Source organism: Rattus rattus, chromosome 1 (assembly GCF_011064425.1).
Source record: "Rattus rattus isolate New Zealand chromosome 1, Rrattus_CSIRO_v1, whole genome shotgun sequence".
NCBI lineage: Eukaryota > Metazoa > Chordata > Mammalia > Rodentia > Muridae > Rattus > Rattus rattus.
Window position 1 is genome coordinate 229,603,162 of NC_046154.1, and position 24,112 is coordinate 229,627,273.

The 24,112-nt window shown below is 44.2% G+C and overlaps 1 protein-coding gene across 2 annotated transcripts in view; it reads left to right on the forward strand.

Moving 5' to 3' along the window:
* The window catches only part of Deptor (DEP domain containing MTOR interacting protein), a 138,556-nt gene that overhangs the window by 77,669 nt on the left and 36,775 nt on the right, over nt 1-24,112 (forward strand). For both annotated transcript variants that reach the window (XM_032915560.1, XM_032915557.1), the window contains 4 exons: nt 15,961-16,146; nt 18,442-18,576; nt 21,868-21,938; nt 23,821-23,925. In XM_032915560.1, the coding sequence (XP_032771451.1) occupies nt 15,961-16,146; nt 18,442-18,576; nt 21,868-21,938; nt 23,821-23,925 (497 nt within the window). The remainder of the gene's footprint in view (nt 1-15,960; nt 16,147-18,441; nt 18,577-21,867; nt 21,939-23,820; nt 23,926-24,112) is intronic.

Sequence of the window (24,112 nt, forward strand, 5' to 3'; positions counted from 1 at the left end):
CCTAAAAACCCTCGTTCCATTCCAGAATGAAAAACAGAGAAGACACCCCCTCAGGTTGTCCTTTGACTTCCATATGAATGTGAGTGGCAAGTTAGCACACACACGTATAATCTGTACATATTTAAATGCAAATATACATATTCACACACACATATATGTAGAAGAAAAACCCTAGTGTCATATATGGTTTTGGTGGCTTTTGAAGTTATATTGCTTAAAGGCTTTATGTTATATGCAAACATTGGGTTATTTTATATAACAGACTTGAATATCCATGGATGTTGGTATTTAGGGGTCTTGGACTCCGTCCTGTGGATACCAAGGGAGGACTGTATCTTAGAACTGTACAGTCTTCTGCTGGGTACCTAGCTCGAGTTTTCTCTGGTAATGTAAGTATTTGGCTGTTTTATGTAATGGTATGTAGTGGAACATATGTGCTACATCTTAGGTTTATTAACAGAACATACCAGGAAGAGCTCAAAGTGTGGATTATAGGATGTTCCACCTCTTTACCCTTTCTTCAATGTGAACTTCCCATTGCTGATAGGCATGAGCTTGGCTGAACCACTCAAACTTGGGAAACTCCCTTTCAAAGAGCGCATCAGAGACAGGCATGACAGTGCTTGCGATAATTCTAGCACCAGGGAAGCAGCAGGAGGGATGGGAGTTCAAAGCTCGGCTGAGCCCTGCAAGAAGTCCAGGACAGAGTGGGTTATCTGAGATCTTGTGTGGAAGAAAACGATGCAAGAGTGAGCCATTCCATCGGGGCCTTTTGCTGGGTGTCAGTAGTTTCCTGGGTCAGCTTCGAGGCTGGGGGCATTGGGTAGAGGAGCTTCTCTCTGTGACCTCGGCCACCTGTGCTGCAGTAATTGTCCTCATGTCACATCATCCTTGCTGTTAAGCTGTGCCTTGCATGAGTCCTCTAGAAAGTCTCCCAGGAGCCTCTCAGGCTCTTGATCCTAAGCCTGTCTTAGTCAGGGTTCTCTAGAGAAAAAAGAACTGATAGAATATGTACGTGTACACACACACACACACACACACACACACACACACACACACACACACACGGGATTTAGTAGTGGCTGTGGTCCAACTGCTCCAACCATGGCTGTTTTGTGACAGCTAAAGAATCCAGTAGTTGGGCTGGAGAGATGGCTCAGTGGTTAGAGCACTGACTACTCTTCCAGAGGTCCTGAGTTCAATTCCCAGCAACCACATGGTGGCTCACAACCATCTGTAATGGGATCTGATGTCCTCTTCTGGTGTTTCTGAAGACGGTGTATTCACATACATAAAATAAATAAATAAATCTTTAAAAAGAATCCAATAGTTGCTTGGCTCATGAGACTGCTTGTTTCTGGTTTTCAGTATATGCCAGAATCCCTAAGAAGTAAGCTCTAAGACATGTGGAAGAATGAATTTACCACGAAGAGTGAGGGCAAGCAGGCAAACACAAACTTCCTCCTTCTGTGTCCTTTATATGCACTGAAACCAGTAGGCCTAGGCTTAAGGTGGATCTTCAGTCAACGAAAATTGCTCACAATTGTTCCTGGGAGCTTAGGTTTTAGTTAATTCCAGATGCAGTCAAGTTGACAACCAAGACTAGCCCTCATAGAGTCCCTCATTTGAACTGCATTTTCTCAGTTGATAGGTTGATATTTCAGTGTCAATACATATGAACTATTCAAGTTCCCTTCCCCCCTCTCCCCTTTCTTCTCCTCTTTTCTCCTTCCCCCTCATCCCTTCTTCTCCCCTCTCCCTTGTCCCTCTCCTCATTATTTTTCAATCCCTTATTCTCCCCTCGCTTTGCCATACTGAGGATCAAACCTTGGAGTTTGTACATGCAGCCATTTAACTGTACTCCCAATCCCAGAACATCACTCTAACTCCTGAGACTGATAATGGAAACAAAATGATACCATCTTGGCACAGTGTTATTCAGTAAGTGGTTGCAGATTGTCTCTGCCATCGTTATCATCAAAATCTGCATCATCAGATGCCTTTCAGGGAATGGCTCTTATGTCTTTAACCTCTCCCAGTTCAGATCCTAATATCTTATGATACATGATCTATGCAAAAGTCTCAATCACTCCTTTCGCTCCCACTTCCTCTGTTTCTTGGGGTAGAGCCTGACGTGCCTGATACCATGTGGTGCTTCATCAGATATCAGCATCTACAGTCACCTGGGGACAGTCCTCTGGACATGCCTGTGGGCTATTATTTGGGGATTAACTGAGGTAGGAAGACCCACCCTCTATGGATGGCACCATTGCTGGGACCCTGGACTGCAGAAGCAAACGAGCTGAGCGCAGTGTTCATCTCCCCCATTCCTCCTGACCTTAGATTCGATATAACCAGCTGCTCCCAGCTCCTGCTGACCTGATTTCTCCATCATGAAGGCCTGTTCCCTTGCACTTTGAGCCAAAATAAACTGAACCCTTCCTTAAGTTGCTTTTGCCCAAGTAGTTTATCACATCAACAAATGAGCACCGGGCCTCACACTGGTTTGTTTGTTTTTTTTTAACCTGACATTTGTTGTAGCAGGGATCGGAAGTAGCTGGAAAGCTTAACAATGAATCATTACATTTTGATTTCTCACCTATTATCTTGGCAAAAGTTACTTTGATTCCTTTTTTCCTCTTCTCATTCCTATCTTCTCCTTCCTTCTGCCAACTAAACAATTATAAGTGTATCCTAACTTGGAGCCTTCAAGTGTTGTTTTGTTCTTGTAATACCAGCTAATAGGATTCTGTGCCCTAAAATCAATTTCCTGCTTTCACATCCTCTTTGTAATGTCAGGGCTGAGGAAGTAATTATTTTAGCCTGTGACTCACTGTTGTGATTGCCTTTGGAAAGCTTCATATCCCAAGTACCTAGCACCATCCTTCTGAGGAGTCGGAACTCAGAAACAATTGCTTATCTTCCTGCATCAAGGACTTTTGCTGTTTGGGAAATGGTCCTTCAGCTGCCTCCCCGTAGGACGACACGAAGTGGGTGGTTATGGACTGAGGTACAGCTCAGAGCGTCCTTTACTTGGGGGTGAGTGTAGGAGGATCAGGAGTTCCAGGACAGCTTCTGCATTGTTCTAGGCCAGCCTGCCTGAACTATGTCTCACACACAGTACGAACACCACCAGTAACGGCTTTCTGAACCATTTGTTGTGATTCATGCCTGCCATTTCAACACTATGGAGAATAAGACAAGAAGATCTCATGTGAGACCAGCCCAGGAGACACCATGGGTTCCAGGCCAGCCCTTTGAGACCTTGTCAAAACAACAAAAAAAGGTTTCTGTCCTAATTCCTTATTAATTCATGTTTTCTTCACTAATGTTTGGGTTTTTTCTTTCATCTTGACAGTTTTTTAAAAATATATATATTGTTGTGGGGTATTCACCAGAAAAGACTGCTCAGACATGGGTTTAAGCCAATATAAAGTCCTTATAAGCTGGTGACTACATTGGTGTTTGGAATCCCAGTCTAGCACTGAGCCCTTCCCGGGGTGAGCTTTTAAGCATAAAGGCCATATCCTAGGTTGATATAAGTTAACAAGAGCAGTTAGCCAGAAGCGGAACTACAGAAGCTAAAAGGCAAGGTTAGTCCATTAGAGACTTTCCCAAAACCATATGGACTATGATGGATTAGGCCTTTGTTTTAGTTTTGGCAATGATTCTATGTGCAATTTTACAGCCTGAATGGTACTTCTGTTGGGGTCGGGGAGTTGCCCCACAAACCACACAGACAATGATCTCAGTCAGACAGGGATAGTTTATTGAGCATTTGCCCTGGAACTGATCAATCAGTTCCACAAACCAGACTCAGGAGCTGATTGTAACCAAGAACCAGAATCCTACAGAACTTTTACGCCTGAAACCCGTAAACATCTGTGCCAAGTTACCCCACCACGATTTAGGGATAGGGGACTTCCTTAGGAGCATGTCTTTGTTGTATTTATCCAGCTCCCATTGGTTGGCATATTCAGCCATGGCAGGGAGCTTGCCTTGCCTAACATTCATGTCTTAACTCGCCAAACAGGATGTCGGTTACCCATATATACGCCTCTTTCTGCCAAGTAGGATGTCAATTCCCAGGGAAGCTTTGGGAACTTAAAACTTTAACTGATTCCCATTTAAAATGCAAGCCATACTCCAAATGGCTTTTTATATTTGTGTAGGTGCCTCTCTTATGTTGGAGTCTATCTTAGGGGCAGCTTATCATACACAAATGCAGGAAGTACTCCCGGGCAGTTGGTTCTGGTCCAAGCTTATACCTAACTGTACAAAGCAGTTCTAACTGACCTGACTGTGACTGGTTTCCAAGAACACCAAAGCACAGAACATACCAGAATATGCAATCAACTCGGGCATGAGAACCTTTCCTAATAACATTGGTGACAGCATCAAATGGCTGGCTAGGCCAGCAGCAGTTCCCTGGGCCTTAGTTCCATCACAGAGTCAGCAGTGTGCTGAAGTCTGGGCCCTGTACCATGTGCCATACTGATCGTGTGCCTGGTTTGAAACAAAACATTGCAAACCCTTTCCTGGACTTTGTGTATTTGTTTTCTTTGAGGTAAACTCTCACTGTGTAACCAAGTCAGCCTCCTTTTCCTCAGTCTCTTACTGCTAGGGTTACAGATGCGTTGTATTGTCACTCTTTCCCAAGGAACATTTCAGGGAAGAATTAAAGTCACCATGCTCCTCCCTGCTCCATAGGTAGCTTAGTCACATGGACAGTTGAACGTGTACAGCTTGAGATGCTGCTTTTCTATTTGTCCTTAGATCACTTACTTTTGTGGTAAGATGGAAGCCAGTGTCCCTTAGATAATCAGCTTCCTTTATTCCTTTGTCTGCTGACATTATCTTAGTAATCTCTCTCTTTCTCTCCCTCCCTCCCTCTCATGTTTGTTTTTCTTTCAAGGTTTCTCTGGCTGTCCTGGAACTCTCTTTGTAAACCAGGCTAGCCTTGAACTCACAGAGATCCACCTGTCTCTTCCTCCCAAGTGCTGGGATTAAAGGCATGCACCACCATACCCAGCGTCTTAGTAATTTCTAAGGGGAAATGTAGCCCCATTATCCATAGAAAAGAATCTACAGAAAAGAATCTATCTGTACCGTCAGAAGTATTTAGGTAGATCAGAGGAGTCCTTACCTTCTGAGTAGTTATGGTACTCAGTGAATAAGAGTCTGATCCTTAACCAGGAGATTAGTGTTTCTGCAAGCGTCCTAGGCGACAGGAGCCTCCATCTTCACGCGACTCCACCTTTCCGGCCATGTCTGCTTTTCCTGTTTAATATCTCATGTACTGTCAGAGCAAACTGAGGATATGGCTCTGTACTTCACTTGCATGCCAGAGGCCCTGGGTTTGAGCCATAGAACTACCAAAGAACAAAGGTTTAGGTGACTACTCAAAAGACACAGAGGGTCCCAGAAATTAGACACTGGGGCAGTGAACATTTTTGTTTTGGGGATAGAGGTAGCTCAGTTACAGAGCCTTTGCCCACCATGCTGGAGGCCCTAGATTCAGTTCCCACAACTTCAGAGGGAAAGGGGAAAAAAATCATCACCAAGGACAACGATTGATAAGATCGCAATTAGAAAACGCACGTGGTCATCAGAGTGGTTTCCTCCTGCAACAGATGAAGACAGATACAGAAACCCACAACCAGACCAGAAGGAAAGAAAAAAAATGTATGTGAGCTTTAAGCACGATCTCTTCTCATACCCTCCCCCACCCCTTTGGAGAAGATAGCCCTGCCTGATGCTTGCCTGCAAGCTCAGTATAGGTGGAGGCCAGAGGGTTAGCTCAAGGCCAGACTCAGCTACTTGAGACCTTATTTATATAAATTAATTAATATTAATTAACAAACGAATGAATAGGAGAGTAATCCTAAGGAGCAAATGCATCAAACTCTTAGGTTCAGAGTCACGTGACTCTATGACCTCCTTTCTTCCTTTCTAACCTATCTTTTTCCAGATCCTAGCTTATGCTCTTCCGTGTGGAAGAAACATCAAGTTTGTACCAGGCTGTTAGTGGACACTTTCAATCCAGCTATTCAGGAGGCTGAGGCAGAAGGGTTACATGTTTGTGACAGACCTGGGAAAAATGTTTTTAAACCACACCCCAAAAGTACAATTATAAACCAGCTGAGGATGTAGGTCAGTAGTGCTTACCTTGTCCAACATGCCTAAGGCCAGTTCCTCAGCAACACAGAAAACAAGACAAATGGACAAGCGCTTAGAGCAAGCCATCTATTTTAAGGTAGGGTCTATTATAGCTCAGACTAGTCTTGCACTCCATAAGTGGAGGAAGAGGACCTCGAACTGCAGATCCCCCAGCTTCAACCTCCCAGTTGCTGGAATTACAGGCTAGAATTATCTTGCCCAGTTCTAGAAAATGATGTTTGGATTCCATATGGAGAAAAGCCATGTTAAAGTGTTGAAACAATTTGCTTTTCTTTCTTTAGAATATAAACTTTCACATTTAGCTGTTAATTCTTCGGATGTTATGTAACTAATGGCTATAAAAGAAACTTTTGGCTTCCTTAACGTAGTCGTATTTCAAATTCTACTGTGTCTTAACACACTCCTTTATTTCATGCTTGCCTTTGGCTTTAGAGATTGAAATGAGGTTATCTGTACACTTGATCTAGATCTGGTTCAAGTTCCTTACTAGGTGAAAGGTTAACAGTACTGTCTGGGAGGGAAGCAAGATGAGAGCCAAGGCTGGTATCAGTCTTTGGAAGTTTAAGACCAAGAACCCCTCAGGGGCCCCTGGTCAGGTTCGTGCCAGGTCTCTGACATGAATCACCCATTTATTCCCCACGTGGAAACGAGCTGCCCAAATCTGGAATGTGGCTGTGAATGTGGCAGAGTTGGGAGGGAAAGCTGGATTATCTAACTCTAAAACCTGTGGCCAGGGGAAAGATTGTGGGAGTGGGGGTGACCGGGAGGAGGGGCAGTGAGCAGGAAGTAAATAAATTTAGTAAATAAATAACAGAGCCAGTGCCCTTCCAGAGGTGTGGGAGAAGAAAATCCATTCAAGGTCACCCTCAGCTACGTAGCAAGTTCCTGGGAGGACTGAACTACACAAGATTCTGTCTTAAAAAACGAACAAACAGAAACCTAAATCAGGGCCAGCAGGGTGAGGCAGGGGTGACTTTGTCCCACATGCCTGTCATCTGGAGTTCAATCTACAGGACCCATGTAAAGATGGAGGAAGAGAACTAGCTCCACACACTTGCCCTGTGACCTCCACATGTGCCATTGTCAAACAAACAGGTGGCAGCACGCATGTCATCCCAGCACTGGGAGAGGAAAGACAAAAGGACCTCTGAGGATTACTGGTCAGCCAGGCTAGCCGAACTGGCAAGCATCGGGTTCAGTGAAGAGATCCTGTCTCAAAAAGACAAAAGTAGACTATGACAAAGAACACAAGTTCACCTCAGTCTTCCCCACCCCACCCCCCTCACAAAATGTGCACCAGCACCCACAGGTGCACACATGGACACACAACAACCCCACACACACATGATGTGAAACCTGTGTTCCTCCTTGCATTGTGATCTTATTTTCATAGAGTTACTTAACACCAAAGCCTTTCAGTAAGGTTCCAGATTGTTTGTTTTTATAAGCAATGATGTCTCTTTTAGCAGACTTTTGGAACTGGTAAACTTTGCAGTGAGCAGATGGTACCATCTGCCCGTCGCAAAGCTAAGAGAGCTATCTGGGGCTAGGCTTGGCACTTACCAGGCGCTCCACTGTAGAATAAATGTGCGTTACTTATGTCATCACATGACCGGCTAGCCGTACTCCTTCCGGTATTTATTTGTTGGGTTTCTCTTGGGCTGCTAGAGAGAAGGTCTTCATAAAACAAACTTATAAGACTATCTTAGTTAGGGTTTGATTGCTGTTAAGAGACACCATGACCAAGGCGACTCTTATAAAGGACAACATTTAATTGGGGCTGGCTTACTGGTTCTGAGGTCCAGTCCATTTTCATCATGGCAGGAAGCACAGCAGCATCCAGGAGGGCATGGCTCTGGAGGAAGAGCTGAGAGTTCTACATCTTGTTCTGAAGGCAAACAGGAGAAGACTGTCTTGCAAGCAGCTACGAGGAGGGTCTCAAAGCCCACCCCACAGTGACACACTTTCTCCAACAAGGCCACACCTCCCAACACAGCCATTCCCTATGGGCCAAGCATATTCAAACCACCACAGAAACTCAGTGTTTATGTCATTAAACATTTAACGAGAAAGAAAAAAAATGCCTTTCAAGACAAAATAGAGTCTTAGCACAATACAGGTGGTGAAAATTCTACCTCTTAGTTTTATTTAAAATCAGGCTACCCCTATATCCCATCCTCCTGGCTGGCCTGGAACTTGCTTTTTAGATCAGACTGGCCTCAGACTTGCTTAAATTCTGCTACCTCCACTTCCAAGTACTGGGATCTGTAGATATTTGCTATTATATATGGCTATAAGTTGATGTTAGATATTTTCATTGGTTTGAAATTTTCTTGAGGCCAGAGATTACCAGGCCCCTATACTTGTAGGGCAAACACTCTAGTTCTGAGCTATGGCCCTCAGGGTCTTGAATGCTAGGCAGATGTTCTACCTCTGAATCATACTGAAAAATACTTCTGACAGACTGTTGTAAGACCTCCCTGGGGAGACAGAAGAGAAATAGCTGTTTATCTCAAATAGACAGGGAACACAGAAACCTAAGAAAGAACTTATCATGTGTACTACTTTGGTGAAATAAATGAACTTGTTGGGGTTACAGGAGCCGTAGTAATCCACAAACAGCTATACCACTGAAGGGTCCCATCCCCCAACAGCTATACCACTAAAGGGTCCCACCCCCCACTGAATTTCTACCTCCTACAATTCTTTAATATTTTTTGAGATTACATATATATAAACAGGAAGGAGTAGTGCCTAAAATCTCAAGAAAGCAGAAAGCATCAGAGGGATTATGAGGCTCTCATGACTCTCACCCTACAGCTCCCGTTGGCGAGCTAGCTATCTGCTGTATAGTTCTGCAGGCAGAGGTGTCTGCTAGGTCTGTGCTGTGCCCATGATGGCAAATGTCATGTCAAGCCCGGAAGAAAGAATTCCATACAATACTGTTACTACTTATTGTTATATTGAGACTGCTCTCTGGTTGTAATCATAGCATGGTTAATGTTTCATATAATTCAGGGTGCCAAGGGAAAGCAGTAGGCAGTAGGTGCGCGCGCGCGCGCGCACACACACACACACACACACACACACACACACACATATGCAAGTCATAATGCAAAATACTGTTGTGAGAGTTACCATGGGGATTTTTTAAATCAGCAAACTGAGAACAAGGTTACACAAAATAACTTATGCTTTACAGATTTATGCAAGAATGTGGCCATGCATTGAAACCAGGTTTTGGTATACTCATATGATGAGTTACTTGGTTGGTTTCTCAATCTACATTGTACTACACTAGCACCAGATAAGTCTGAGAACATGCGGAACTACCAGAGAATTCAGTGTGCTTGTATTTTTTGGTGTGTGAGTTTCATTTGGGGTTTTGTCTGCGTCTCTGATTTAATTCAGCCTGTGTGTGCTAGGCAAACCCTCTGCCACTAAGCTGTTCTTAACCCTGTGTTTTTGTCTCTGAGGCCAACATTATTCTTTTGACCAAATCGTTTATCAGCATTTTAGAATTGTGAAGCTCCTATACAAGTATTACTTATTATTAAATATTGTCCATAGTACTCTCCTAACAGGGATCCTACATTTTGAATTCTGATGGGAAAAAAATATATCATATAAAGCAAAGTATTTTCCACAGTGTCACTGGGTTTGGCACTTGTAAATTACATTTCCATTCCCGTGCCCATTTCATCCTCTGTATGAATCACCAATAAATACAATCAGGAATTGGGCCTGTTGGCACAGGCCTGTAATTCTAGCAGTTGGGAAGGCTGAAGCAGGGAGGTTCCAAGTTCAGGTGTTACCTAGGCTACAACTCCAGGATACGAGTTCAAGGTCAGTCTGGACAAACTAATAAGACCCTATCATAAAATTAAAAACACACAAAGGACTGGGCAGATACTCAATGGTAGAGTATGTCCTTCATACATAGGAAGCCCTATGGTCAGACCCCAGCACTTCAAAACAATACTGCTGCCAATGATAACAATTAACAGAGGAATTGTGCATTAATAATGTGAATGATAAATATAGTCAGAGGAAGCTGGTGAGCCAGTTAGTGTTATAGATAAAGAGGTTAGTGATTATAACATTTTTCTTTGTGGTTTATATATAGAATTTTGCATCTTACATTAGTAATAAATGTTTTTAAAGATTTATTTATTTACATGTTTGTTTGTTTGTTTATTTATTTATTTATTTATTATGAGTACCCTGTAGCTGTCTTCACACACACCAGAAGAGGGCATCAGATCCCATTACAGATGGTTGTGAGCTACCATGTGGTTGCTGGGATTTGAACTCAGGGCCTCTGGAAGAGTAGTCAGTGCCCTTAACCTCTGAGCCATCATTTCTCCAGCCCATAATAAATATTTTTAAAGTTTTTTTTTCCCACAAATGAGCTATCAATGGCAGTCATAGACATTCAGGCTTTTATTAAACAAACTATTTTTTAAGTGAGATGGCTCTAGACCTTTCTTACATTTCTCTATTTATTTATTAATTTATTTATTTATGTATCTGTATTGGGGGTTGACATGGATGGATGGATGTGTCATGGTTCCTGTAAGAGGTCAAAGGAGAACTTATAGGACTCAGTTCTCTCCTTCCATCATGTGGGTCCTGGGGATAAAACTTAGGTCACCAGAATTGGTGTCAAGCATCTTTACCCACTGAGCTGTTTCACCTTCTTTTAAGCAACTTTTGTAGACACCTAAAACATTTGTCATGGGTGCTGGAGAGATGGCTCAGTGGTTGAGAGCACTGAGTGGTCTTCTATAGGTCCTGAGTTCAAATCCCAGCAACCACATGATGGCTCATAACCATCTGTAATGAGATCTAATACCCTCTTCTGGTGTGTCTGAAGACAGCGACAGTGTACTCATATATAATAAATAGATAAATCTTTAAAAACAAACAAACAAACAAACACCCCAATTATCATGTATACCAGATCGGGCCTGTGATTCCAGACTCATGAAACAGATTCAGAGAGATTGCTGTAGATTTGAAACCATCCTGGGCTACATGAAGAGGACCAGTTCAGTCAGTTAGGCCTAGATAGCAAAACAGTATCTCAAAACAAAACTTTAAAAAAAATCCCTCCACTTTTGACTCCCTGAGATACGTCTTCAGGGTTAAGGAGAGAAGAGTGGACTTGATTTCAGTCCAATGGGTGCTGATGGTTTATCCAGGACTCCACTGGGTGCCTGGTCTCACTTCTTCCTCAATAGAAAAAAGGCTAAGCCATCCCACCTGAAGGCCCTTTTATGATTCTCTGGTTTTAAAATTATGTTAAACGTTAAAATTCTTTGCGTTCGATTATTGACTTGGATTTTTCCTCTCTGTCTTCTGAAATAATTATCTAATACGTGTTCATTATTTTTCACTTAATTTTGAAGGAATCTTTTTACCAAAAGCTATAGATAATCTCCACTGAACTTCCAACGCAGTTTAAATAGAATTCCTTAGGAAATTTGCAATATCCATCTTGGAGTTTCTCCTGCTTCCCTTTCAAGGTTGGGGGCTAAGGGGAGATAGAAGTATCCTACCGGGGTTGGGGATTTGGCTCAGTGGTAGAGTGCTTGCCTAGGAAGCGCAAGGCCCTGGGTTCGGTCCCCAGCTCCGAAAAAAAGAATTAAAAAAAAAAAAAAAAGAAGTATCCTACCATGCTAATCTATTGTTGATTTAAAAAAAAAACAAACTATTGAACTATACTTCATATACTATATAATCTCTCCACTTAAAGCGTACAATTTGAGGCTGACAAGATAGCTCAGTTGATAAAAGTATTTGCTATGTAATCAGGAGGACCTGAGTTCAATCCCCACAACCCAGTTCTAAAAGCTTGGGATGGTAACTCTAGTACTCTCTATGCTGGATAGACAGAGACAGGAGAGTGCTTGGGGGTCACTGGTGAACGCACCAAGACTGATGACCTGATTGGTGACTCCTACATGGCAGTAAACCTGACTCCCACAATTTGTCCTCTGACCTCCACATGAACACCATGCACATTTCTCCCCCCCAAATACAAGTAAATAAATAAATGCAATCATAATAATTCCTTAAAGTGGCAAATAATGTTACATCTGCATAAAGGGTCTAGGTCCAACCAACGCATGCTCTCTGGTTAGTGATTCAGTCTAGGGGCCCCCATGGCCCAGGTTAGGTGATTCTGTAGGTTTTCTTGTGTCCTTGACCTCTTCTGGCTCCTTCAGTCATTCCTCCCCCTCTTCCATTCCCCGAGCTCTACCTAATGTTTGGCTGTGAGTCTCTGCCTCTGTTTCCTTCAGTTACTGGGTGAAGCCTCTCAGATAACAGTTACACTAGGCTCCTGACTAGAGTCAGGGTGGTCTCTTTTTTGTGGCATGGGTTTCAGCTTGGTCAATCATTGGTTGGCCATTCCCTCACTTTCTGCTCCGTCTTTATCTCTGCACTTCTGGTAGGCAGGAAACATTGTGGGTCAAAGGTTCCATGGCCACAGGAGGTAGCCGTTTCAGGCCCCATATCACAGTTGCTAGGAGTCTTAGCATCTTCATCGACCCCTGGGAGATTCCATGGTTCCAAGTTTCTAGCTTGTCCCAGAGATGCCCTCCCCACCCCCGTTACAGGATATTTGATCACATTGTGAACCCCAAGACTATAACAGGGAAAAAAAACAAAAAAAACCAAAAAACAAAAAGCCTTGTTGTGGCGTGACTCCACCCTAGCACGCACCCTCTGTCCCTGAGCGTTCTGTTTACGGTAAACAAGAGTTGTGCTGCTCTGGCCTAGCCCACACCTTTAAGCTTAGAGCTGTCTGTAAACAGGAGATAAATAAAGTCAAAAATAGGCTAAGAGGCAGAGTAACCAACCAGTTCACAGGGAGTGAATTTAAGGAAGTAGAAAGGAGGGACTCGGAGTTAAAAGGCCTTTAAGACAGTGCCGAGGAGGAGCCTTTTCCTTCTGGAATGTCGAGGAGTAGGAAGGTCAGTCGGGTTCCTTCTCTGTCTCTCTGAGCTAGTAGCCTTTCCCCACATCATCTGGCTCCTGGGTCTTCACTGGTGAAATTGAATGGCTGGGATTTTTAAAAACGATACCCACCAATTCCAGTTCCCTCTCCCTCCATCCTTCCCACACTTGAACCCTTCTGTTCACGTCCCCAACCCCCTCTCCCATCCAGTCCCCCCCTCCCATCTACCCATAATGTCTTTTCTATTTCCCCTTCTCAGTGAGATTCAAGCACCTTGCTTTGGACTCTCTTTGTAATTTGGCTTCTTTGGGTCTGTGGATTATAGCATGGTTGTCCTGTTTGTGGCTAATAGCCATATATAAGTGAATATATACCATGAATGACCCTTTGAATCTGGGCTATCTCACTCAGGATGATATTTTCTAGTTCCATTCATTCGCCTGCAAATTTCATAGTGTCCTTGTTTTTAATAGCTGAATAGTATTCCATTGTGTAAATGAACCACCTTGTTGTTAGTCATTCAGTTGAGGGGCATCTGGGTTATTTCCAGTTTCTGGCTATTACAGAACAAAGCTGTTATAAACATAGTGGAGCAAGTATCCTTGTAGTATATGCCCATCTTTTTGGTATATGCCCAGGACTGGTATAGCTGGGTATAGCTGGGTCTTTTTTCTTTTTTCCAGAGCTGAGGACCGAACCCAGGGCCTTGCACTTTCTAGGCAAGCGCTCTACCACTGAGCTAAATCCCCAACCCCTATAGCTGGGTCTTGAGTTAGAACTATCCCCAATTTTCTGAGAAACAACCAGATTGATTTCCAAAGTTGTTGTGCAAGTTTGCACACTTACCAGCAATGAGGAGTGTTCCCTTTGCTCCACATCCTCATCAGAATGTGCTGTCACTTATGTTTTTGATCTTAGCCATTCTAACAAATATAAGATGGACTATCAGAATAGTTTTGGTTTGCATTTTCCTGATTGACTACAGATTTTGAGCATTTCCTTGAGCTTCTCAGCCACTTAAGATTCTTCTTTCAAGAATTCTGTTTGGATCTTTCTGTACCCCATTTTTAATGGATTATTTGGTTTGTTGATGTCTAATTTCTTGAGTTCTTTTTTTATTTTTTGTTTTTTAGTTTTTAAAGATTTATCCCTTTATTATATATAAGTACACTGTAGCTGTCTTCAGACACACCAGAAGAGGGTATCGGATCTCTTTACAGATGGTTGTGAGCCATCATGTGGTTGCTGGGAATTGAACTCAGGATGTCTGGAAGAGCAGTTGGGTGCTCTTAACCGCTGAGACATCTCTCCAGCCCTCTTGAGTTCTTTATATATTTGGGATATCAATCCTTGTAGTGTGAAGTTTACACTACCTTGCTTTAATATACTACCGGGCAGAATATACTACCAGGGTCTACCAACTCCCCCACTCCCACACCGACCCATGCTGTGTCCCCACCCCCCTCCCCTAGGTTCCCTTGAATCCGCGGATGAAAACACATTAGCTCATTTTTAACCTGCCTTATAGCTCAGTGGCTGGGCTCTTCTGAGCCAACCTTGACTAGCATGCCCTTATCTTTATTCCTTGTTCAACACCTCTGAATCTGCCCTCAACTTAGTTGCCCAGTCTCTTTGTTCAACACTTCTAAATCTGCCCTAACTTAGTTACGCTTCTCCAATCTGCTACCTCAGGCCTGATTGGAGAAGCGACCAATGGCCACTCTTCCCAAGATCTTATATGGTTGGTGACTCTATCTTCCTCCTAAGCTTGGCAAATCCCTTTCCTCCTTCTGTGTCTCAGAGCCTGCCTGTGGGAAACTGGAAGTCCCACCTTTTCTGCCTAGCCATTGGTCATTGGTCACTGATATCTTTATTGATCGGTCAAGAACCAATTGGAGAACTGGACCTTCAGGGGTCACTCACAGATTCCTGATGAAAGCATCAGAACCACGCACTTCAAGTCCTTTGTGAAATGTAGTCAGTGAAGATCTCTCCCCCTTCTGTGAGCTGCTGTTTTGTCCTATTGATGAAGTCCTTTGCTTCAGGAGGTCCCACTTATTAATTGTTGATCTTAGTGCCTGAGATGTCGGTGTTCTATTCAGAAGTTGTCTCCCGTGCCAATGAGCTCACGGCTGTTCCCCATTTCTTTTCTATCAGATTTAGTGTATTGATTTTTATATTGCGGTCCTTTGATCAACTTGAGTTGATGTACAGGTTTTAACAAATAAAGGCCAGTGATGTAAAATGTTTGGTAGAATGTTTATCTACCGTGCTTAAATCGTATGCAGCAGCACAGACCTACAGTCTCAGCACTCAGGAGATACGCAGAATGATTAGGGTTTCAAGGTCATCCTTGACTACGCATAGTTTGAGGCCAGCCTGGGCTACAGCAGACTCTGTCTCAAAGAGAAGAGAAAGGAAGTCTTGGTTTGGGACATACAGTTACACTGTGCTGGGTTGCTGGGAGCCTGGTGTTTATTCAGGTAGAAAAACAAGGGAAACGAACCACAAGGGTGTACAGTATGGTATGTGATCTGCAGGACGGGACCCTGGAGCCAGCAGGACATTACGAAGAGAACTCAGGTGGAACTTAACTCAAGAACTGTTTCACAGAGGACCTGGCTACCAACTTTTTAAAATGCACGTCACGTGAGAAGAATTTGGGAGTGTGTATGAGGCACTCCACAAGCCCACATGGCATTTACTTACGTAGCCTCTTTCTTGGGACTTTTGCCCCTGTTGGCTAGAGTCTTCTGGCTGCGTCGCTCTCTGGCCTGCATGCCACACATTCTTCATTGGTTGTTTCTTCTCCCCAGTGTCTAACAAGCACCCATTTGTGGACAGCAACCTCCTCTACCAGTTCAGAATGAACTTCCGTCGGAGGCGAAGACTGATGGAGCTGCTCAATGAGAAGTCCCCGTCCTCTCAGGAGACACATGACAGTCCCTTCTGTCTGAGGAAGCAGAGCCACGACAATCGGAAATCTACCAGCTTTATGTCAGGTATGCTGGTTTTGTTGTTTACGTGTGCGTTTTGTTTTTTGAGAGGTAACAAAGTGTGGGACTGAGCATCTAACTCTTTTGGTTTGTTGCTTGCTAGCATGCAGGAAGCCCAAGATTTAATCCCTCGAAACACCCAAGTGTGGCGGTACATTCCTGTAAATTCCAGAACTCAGGAGGAGGAAGCAGGTGGATTAGAAAATCAAAGTCATCCTCTACTACAGTATTTAAAGTCTTCTTGGGTTATGTGAAACCTTGGGTTAAATGTGCTCTCACACACACACACACACACACACACACACACACACACACACACACATCCCAAGTGCAGAAGTGGGAGATACTTAAAGGACTCAAGGCCCTTGATGACTTAAGTTCAGAAGCGGGTTGGGGATTTGGCTCAGTGGTAGAGCGCTTGCCTAGCATGCGCAAGGCCCTGAGTTCGGTCCCCAGCTCCGGAAAAAAAAGAAAGAAAGAAAGAAAGAAAGAAAGAAAGAAAGAAAGAAAGAAAGAAAGAAAGAAAGAAAGAAAGAAAAAGTTCAGAAGCATGGGTCACTGGGTGGCCGAGGGACAGGTGGAGTGTCTGTAATCCCAGTAACTGGGAGGTAGAGGCAAGAACTCAAGGTCATGTTTAGAGTCATAACTTCTTAAAATCCTGTCTCAAAAGGAAGACAGGGAATGGGAGGAGGAAGGAAGAAAGTAAAGAAGGAAGTAGGAAGGAGCGAAGAAGGAAGGAAGGAGGGAGGGAGGGAGGGAGGGAGGGAGGAGGGAGGAGGAGGAGGGAGGGGAGGGAGGAAAAAGAAAATTAGCACTGGGCTTAACCCAGCACCAAATGTATTTGTCCTGTCTTGCTTATGAACAGGAACTAATAACAAGGAAACTTATCCACGTCAATGGAGACATTTCTGTGCCCCAGGTTCGGCAGCATGATTTGCTCACTTAATTCTTCCTGGGACCCTACGGACATGATGTTCCTGTCCTCATTTTACAGATAAAGGAATACCCCAGCACAGGAGAGGCTTACAGTTCCAAGTGGTAGACACAGCTTCATGTCAGAAGCTCTAGTTTATCCCGCCCCATTCCGGGTCCCATATATCCCAAAGTCCTCATACACACCTTACCTCCAAATGAGAATGGAGCAAGAGTTGCTAAGCAGAAAGTGAAAACCAAGCAGAAGGTCACCAGCTCAAGCCTATGCTCCAAGGTTGCCGTAGGGACACATTGCAGTCTCGTGCAGATGCGACTAACAGTCCATTCTTCCTTTGGGGCAGGGGCTTGCCTGCGTCTTGAATGGGTTCAGCAGAGATGGAGAGGGAATACAGTAGCACAGTCTTGTAAAGCCAGCAGCTGTTTGCTTGTTTGTTTTCTTTCCGTGTGCCAGTCAGTGTTCAGAGCAGCCTGCATAGTGGCCCTTACTTCCAGACCTTCGGCCTTCAGACCCACACTGCTTTGTGGCAAGAAGAACTGAACCTGAAAGCTAAAGATTCTGTATCACATAACAGTTTGAAAGCCTCAGTGTGCGCTGTCGTAAGCTTTGTCTTGCGTGCTTCCAGATAATGTGCGGGGTGTGATTTAAATCAGGGCCATTTACCACCACTGTGTACTAAGTGTCACATAGATCGCCAGCATTGGGTTTACTTCCAAGAAGGGAAAGCTTGTGTTTGGTCATTCTTTTTTCTTTTTTTTTTATAAGATTTATTTATTTATTTATTTTATGGATATGAGTACACTGTAGCTGTCTTCAGACACACCAGATCCCATTACAAATGGTTGTGAGCCACCATGTGGTTGCTGGGAATTGAACTCAGGACCTCTGTAAGGGCAGTGAGTGCTCTTAACCTCTGAGTCGTCTCTCCAGGCCCAGGTTTGGTAATTCTTGAATTCATGTCCTGTAGGAAGAGATGGCCCTAGTTGGTAAAGTGCTTAACGCCCAAACAGGTTGACCTGAGTTTAGGTCCGCTACACTCGATAAAAGCTGTTAAGATTTAAAAAAAAAAAAAAAAAAAAAAAATGTTGTTGTGTGGACTCCGAGGCATAGGTTGCATTGTGGGCCCTGTTTTAAAAAGAGAGACAGAGAGGGAGATACATATACATAATATGATATGATCCTCGCCTCACACCCATCCCGTGACATATTATTATTTCATTTTACAGTCCGGGAAACTGAAAGGGGGTGGCCTGAGTTACTCTGTCTGTCTGTGAGTACGCGGCAGAACTGGACGTGAGATTTTTGCTTTGCAGCTGAAAGCCCAGGAGTTCTAGGACTCCTAGAGTGACTGTGCTTGCTCCCCCCTACAGTCAGTCCCAGCAAGGAGATCAAGATTGTGTCTGCCGTGCGGAGGAGCAGCATGAGCAGCTGTGGCAGCAGTGGCTACTTCAGCAGCAGCCCGACGCTCAGCAGCAGCCCCCCTGTGCTCTGCAACCCCAAATCTGGTGAGTGACACAAAGGTGGCCATGCTCCTATCTGGGAGGCTTGGGGTCCTGTGCTGGCGGAGTTCCTTAGGACGCAGAGATCACAGGAGCGGGAATCTTACAAAAGCATACTCTTGAGTTAGCGCCCATTGAATGGCTAAGGAAGACTAGCACATGGCCTCCGATACAGTCTCCTGGAAGGCTACTGCTAACCCACAGTGCAGTCCAGTGCCAGGATGCCCTGCGCCTTTATGTTGACCCGTTATTCAACATGCATGCCCCTGAAAGGAAGGTATAACTTTGCTCAGGAGAACTGCCTTCTGAGAGCTAGCCCTCAATGTCGGCCGAGGGCTGACCAACACTAGCTAGACCAGAAGCCAGGACCAGCTGCTGAGAGAAGATCTTCTGCCTCTCTAAAGGGCTTCAGCAACTTGTAGATGCTTTCCTAGACCATGGTGATCAAGGATTTCTGTGGACCGTGTGCTCGCTCTCTCTCTCTCTCTCTCTCTCTCTCTCTCTCTCTCTCTCTCTCTCTCACACACACACACACACACACACACACACACACACACATTTGTTTGTTTGCTATGCTCCTGCTAGATGCCGGGATTACTGGCATGTACCATCCCACTCGGTCTCAGTGCCTCTTATACATAAGGAAGAAGAGAGTGGGTGTATTCAAGCCCACCTATTGGAATTCATCGGTATCTTGCAGTTTCAAAACCTACTCATCAGCCTCCATGAAGACTTTTAACCATCATAAAGCTGGCAAGATGGCTTAGAACATAAAAGGGTTTTCCATGCAAACCTGACAACCTGAGTTCAATCCCCAGAACCTTTGTAAAGATGGAAGGAAGAACTGAAAGAACAGAATTCTCTGACCTCCACACATGCGCTATCTCATCGTCTCTGTGTCTGTGTCTGTCTGTCTTTGTGTCTGTCTGTCTCTGTCTCTCTCTCACTCTACCTCACTCTTTCACAGACACACTCTCTAATAAATAAAAATGGAAGTATTAGTCACCTCTGTGAGGATTATATATAGATTTACTAGTTGATATAAATATCTGGCCTCACCACTCTCTCAAAAGAACAAAGCCATCGCTGTTGCCATCGTCCATGTCATGGTGACGAGCGAGAGGGAATCCATGCAGGATAATTCCCTGGGTTTCAAAGTCTCTGCATCTCAACACAATAAAAAGGAAAAGTAAATGGCTAGCTCTGCTCCCAAAAATATCATCGATTTCATAACCCCTGAGGAGTCACAGGCTTGGAGAAGAGCTTGTCTGCTAAGCATTAAGGTCTCAGTGCTCAAACACTCACCACATTTCCTACCTCCTCCTTGGGGCCTGAGAGACTTTCTCCTCTTGATATTTGACCTACTCCCTCATCGTTCAAATATCCTTGATATTTGACCTTGTCCCTCATGGCTTCAAAGCTTTCTGAAAAGCAAACGTTCTAATCTCAGACATCTGTCCCCTTCCCAAGAAGCAGTTCTTGGCTCTTCTTGAGCCTGGGGCTCACCCAGCAGGTGGGCCCAGCTGCCAGGGGAGGCATCATACAGTCCTGCCCCTTGCTGCTACTGCTGCTACCCATTTGTTGGGGACTAGTGACTGACCTCAGAGTGAATCTGTTGCCAAAGGCAACTGCAGGTGGTCATCTATCCAGATTAGACCCTGGCCCTGACTCCTCATTCACTTAAATCTCTGCTCTCTGTGTACTGTTGCTAGAATGGTCCCTATCCCCACTAGCAGTCCTGGGATGCTAGGACAACCCCTCTCCAGTTCCAAATTATCAAAGACTGGTCAAGGAAATTCATTACTAGAGGAGAGAGGGAGAAGTTCTTTACTAATGGAGTTTCAGGCAGCTGTCTCTGTTGCCCTGGTAGGCAACAGCAATGAGCTAAGAATAGACAGACAATACTCCACACTGCTATCTTCCAGAGTTTCTGAGACAGCATAGCACAGGACTATGAGAGTTGCTAAAAACACCGGCCCTGGCACCCATGCTTAAGTTTGATCCTAATTTTACTACCCACATTTTTAGCTACAGGTTGTTGGAAATGCACAAATTAACTTTTCTGAACCAGTTTTCTTATGTATAAAATTAATGGTAAAAAAATATAATACTAAGTAGTATATCTTTAAGCTTTAAGTCTATCAGACACTTCTGTGGCTTTAGGATTTTCTACTATGAGTTTATTATATCTAATTTCACTTTCAAATGAAGCAAGCATGGTGGCTGGCATACAGCTGCAATCCCAGCACTAGAGGCTGAGGTAGGATTCCTGCGAGCTTGAGGCTAGCCTGGGCTACATGTCATGCAAGCAAGACCCTGTCTTTAAAAACAAAACAAGGGGTTGGGGATTTGGCTCAGTGGTAGAGTGCTTACCTAGGAAGCGCAAGGTCCTGGGTTCGGTCCCCAGTCCCGAAAAAAGAAAAAGAAAAAACTTAAAAACAAAACAAATTTTAAAAATGAGCGAGATTAGTTTAGGGGTGAACCAGACTCTAAATCAGTGATTCTCCCTAATGCTGTGACCCTTTGATGCATACAGTTCCTCATGTTGTGGTGACCCCAACCATCAAATTATTCTCATTGCTACTTCATAACTGTAATTTTGCTACATTATTAATTGTAATGTAAATATCTGATATGCAGATGGTCTAGGCGATCTCTATGAAAGCTTCATTTGATTCCCCAAAAGTTGAGAAGTCCTGTTTTAGAGCATTAGCTCAGGTAGAGATTAAATGAAAAATGGAGGTGACAGGATGCAGGGAAGAGACCCAGCCCATGGAGAGCACTCTGGAGAGTTACCCAGTCTGGCGCCTCGGAGCTTGAGGCAGCCTTCTTATGTTTCTAGGTTACTTATTAGGGAAAAGAACGAAGTTTAGTAAATGAGATGCGTGCAGTGTGTTAGGCACACCAAGTTCAATGGAGCCTGCATCTGCAGGGTGGCCGGCAGACTCCTGGAGTTTTGACATATATCGATGTAGATATAAGAACTTTGAAGAAAGAGCTGGAAGAACTAGAAACATGGCCTTTTCCTTTATAGGAAGATTCTATTCCTCCCTCTATCCCCTTAAAGGCACCTTGGTTTCCTTTCCCATCCTCTCTGTACCCCCAAGGTTCCATAAGTAAGGTTCAAGCCCTTCGCTGGGATTTCCTCTCCACTCAGCTCAAGGATGAATGTGTGGTGGAGGTCTTTGCCACTTTTACTGGTTGCCAGTAGAAAGGAAGCATTCGAGAAATACTTGCTAAATGAATGGGAGAAGAACTTAGAAGTGTGTACTCTCTGACACTGTATCTGTCTCTTAGTGCTGAAGAGACCTGTCACTTCTGAAGAACTCTTGACCCCTGGGGCTCCATATGCAAGGAAGACATTCACGGTAAGCCTAGCTCCTGCACTCATCACCTATCAGTGTGTGGCTTAGGCACCACACTGAGAACTTTTCTCAGACCCCCCCCCCCCGCCGCCCTTTTTGAGACAGGGTCTCGCTCTGTAGCCCTGGATAGTCTGGAACATACTGTGTAGACCAGACTGGCCTTGAACTCACAGGGAGCCTCCTGCCTCTGACCCCTAAGTGATGGGATAAAGATGTATTGCCACACCCATCTACACATTTTGGTTATGAAAATAGATGTTCTAAGCTGTAACGCAGTAAAATGCATTAAGGCTTCTCTTGATTTGTTAGTCATGTGATGTTTTAAATTCTTTGTGAATTTTGTTATTTTTCGTATCTGCTATGCACTTATTCCAATGTAATTGTATACTTTTAAGACAGAAGACAGTACCAAAAAAAATACATAACCCATTAATTTCTTCATTACAGTTCATTCTAAAAATCACTAAGATGTTAGAGAATCCTAAGGAAAAGAAAGGAAACAAAACTGTAGGGTAAATGTCTGTATGTGCTGAGGTGCACACCTGACTTGGCAGCCCTATGTATTCCCCTGGGGCAGAGGACTTGTCCGTTCTTAGTGTTTCCACAACCTTCCTTCTTCCTCCTCAGGCCCTGTTGATTTTACTCAAATGGACTCAAGTTATTTTTCTGAAGGGTCTCACATAGCCTCAAACTATGAATAGCCCAGGAGGACTTTGAATGTCTGGCCTTCCTCCCTCTGCCTCTGTAGTACCGGAAACACAGACTACACTGGGTTCATGCAGTTATGGGACTCAAACCCAGAGCCCCTCGAATGTTAGACAAGTACCCTATCCAACTGGGAGACATCCTCAGGCCCATCCACGTGTCCACCTTCTCCCCATTCCGCTTGCTTTCTTCTCTTGGCCTACAACATGTCTGTCAAAATAAACTTTAGAGGACCATCTCTTCTCTTCCTGTTTCCTAATAAATTTTATTACCTCAAATGTGAGAAGCTTTCCTACACATCCATTCACACCCCAGACTCTAGCTGAGGGCCACTCCCTTGCTGAGCACTGGGGAGTTAACAGAAGAAGGACTGCTATATCTGCATCAAGAGGAAAGGCAAACGGTACATTTGAAAGTGAATTTAGGTAGAATAAATTCCTAGTAGCAAATCCTAAGCACCTGATAGTCTCAAGAATTCCCACCAAGGTTCCCACTTGCTGAAGATTACCCAGCCTTCAGCTTTTGAGAGGTGGCTGTGTTTTGAGAGCATTTGTTTGACTTTGTATTTAAGTGACAGCCTCACTAGACTGTGAGGGTCATCTGCACTCCAGTTGGCATGTGCACTAAATGATGCCTCTGGAGCCATCCAGGGAACCTTACTGCTCATTCTGTTTCTGTAGGAAAAGGCATGAGTCAGTGCCAGACAATACCTGGACCAGAGTCTGTTTGTAAAATGTGAGCTGAATCTCCTTTTCCCTTGGTTTTCTCAGTAAACTGTCTCTCAAAAGAGTCTGAAACCCTTCATTCTAGGCTTCGACGTAGCTCAGTCAAAGTCTGTTATTTGAATATGAAGGAAAGATCATTTTGAGATAGAGATGGACTCTAGAGAGAAAGTACAGCTATGTTTTAAAGATCTTCTCAGACCAATACTGCAGTGGAATATGAAATTGGCTGACAGCCCAAGGAAGAAGCCATATGCTGCCAGCTGTTTCCTGGGGAGTGACCTCCCCAACACAGCTTCCTTCTGCCCAACAGGTTATGTGCCACCACCACATTTTAATTCCCCTGACACAGCAGAGATGAAATGAACAGAAAATATATGTCAAGACTTTACTCCCAGAGAGACCAGCAAATGGCCAGGGACAGTCTGCTGTTTGTTCATTGTGGTTTTCCTCTCTAGATTGTTGGTGACGCAGTTGGCTGGGGCTTTGTGGTTCGAGGAAGTAAACCATGCCACATCCAGGCTGTGGACCCCAGTGGACCTGCAGCTGCTGCAGGGATGAAGGTACAATTGATCGACCCCTTGCTCACTCTCCTGCCTGCTCTGGCTTCTTCAGGGAGCATTCGTTGACTATGACTTTTTCCCCCTTAATTTACACATTTCTTAGCTTTCCCCTGTGTTTACTCTCCCCTCAGAAAGAGTCATATCTATGGAGCATAGTGTCCTACACGTGTAGTCCCAGCACTCTGGA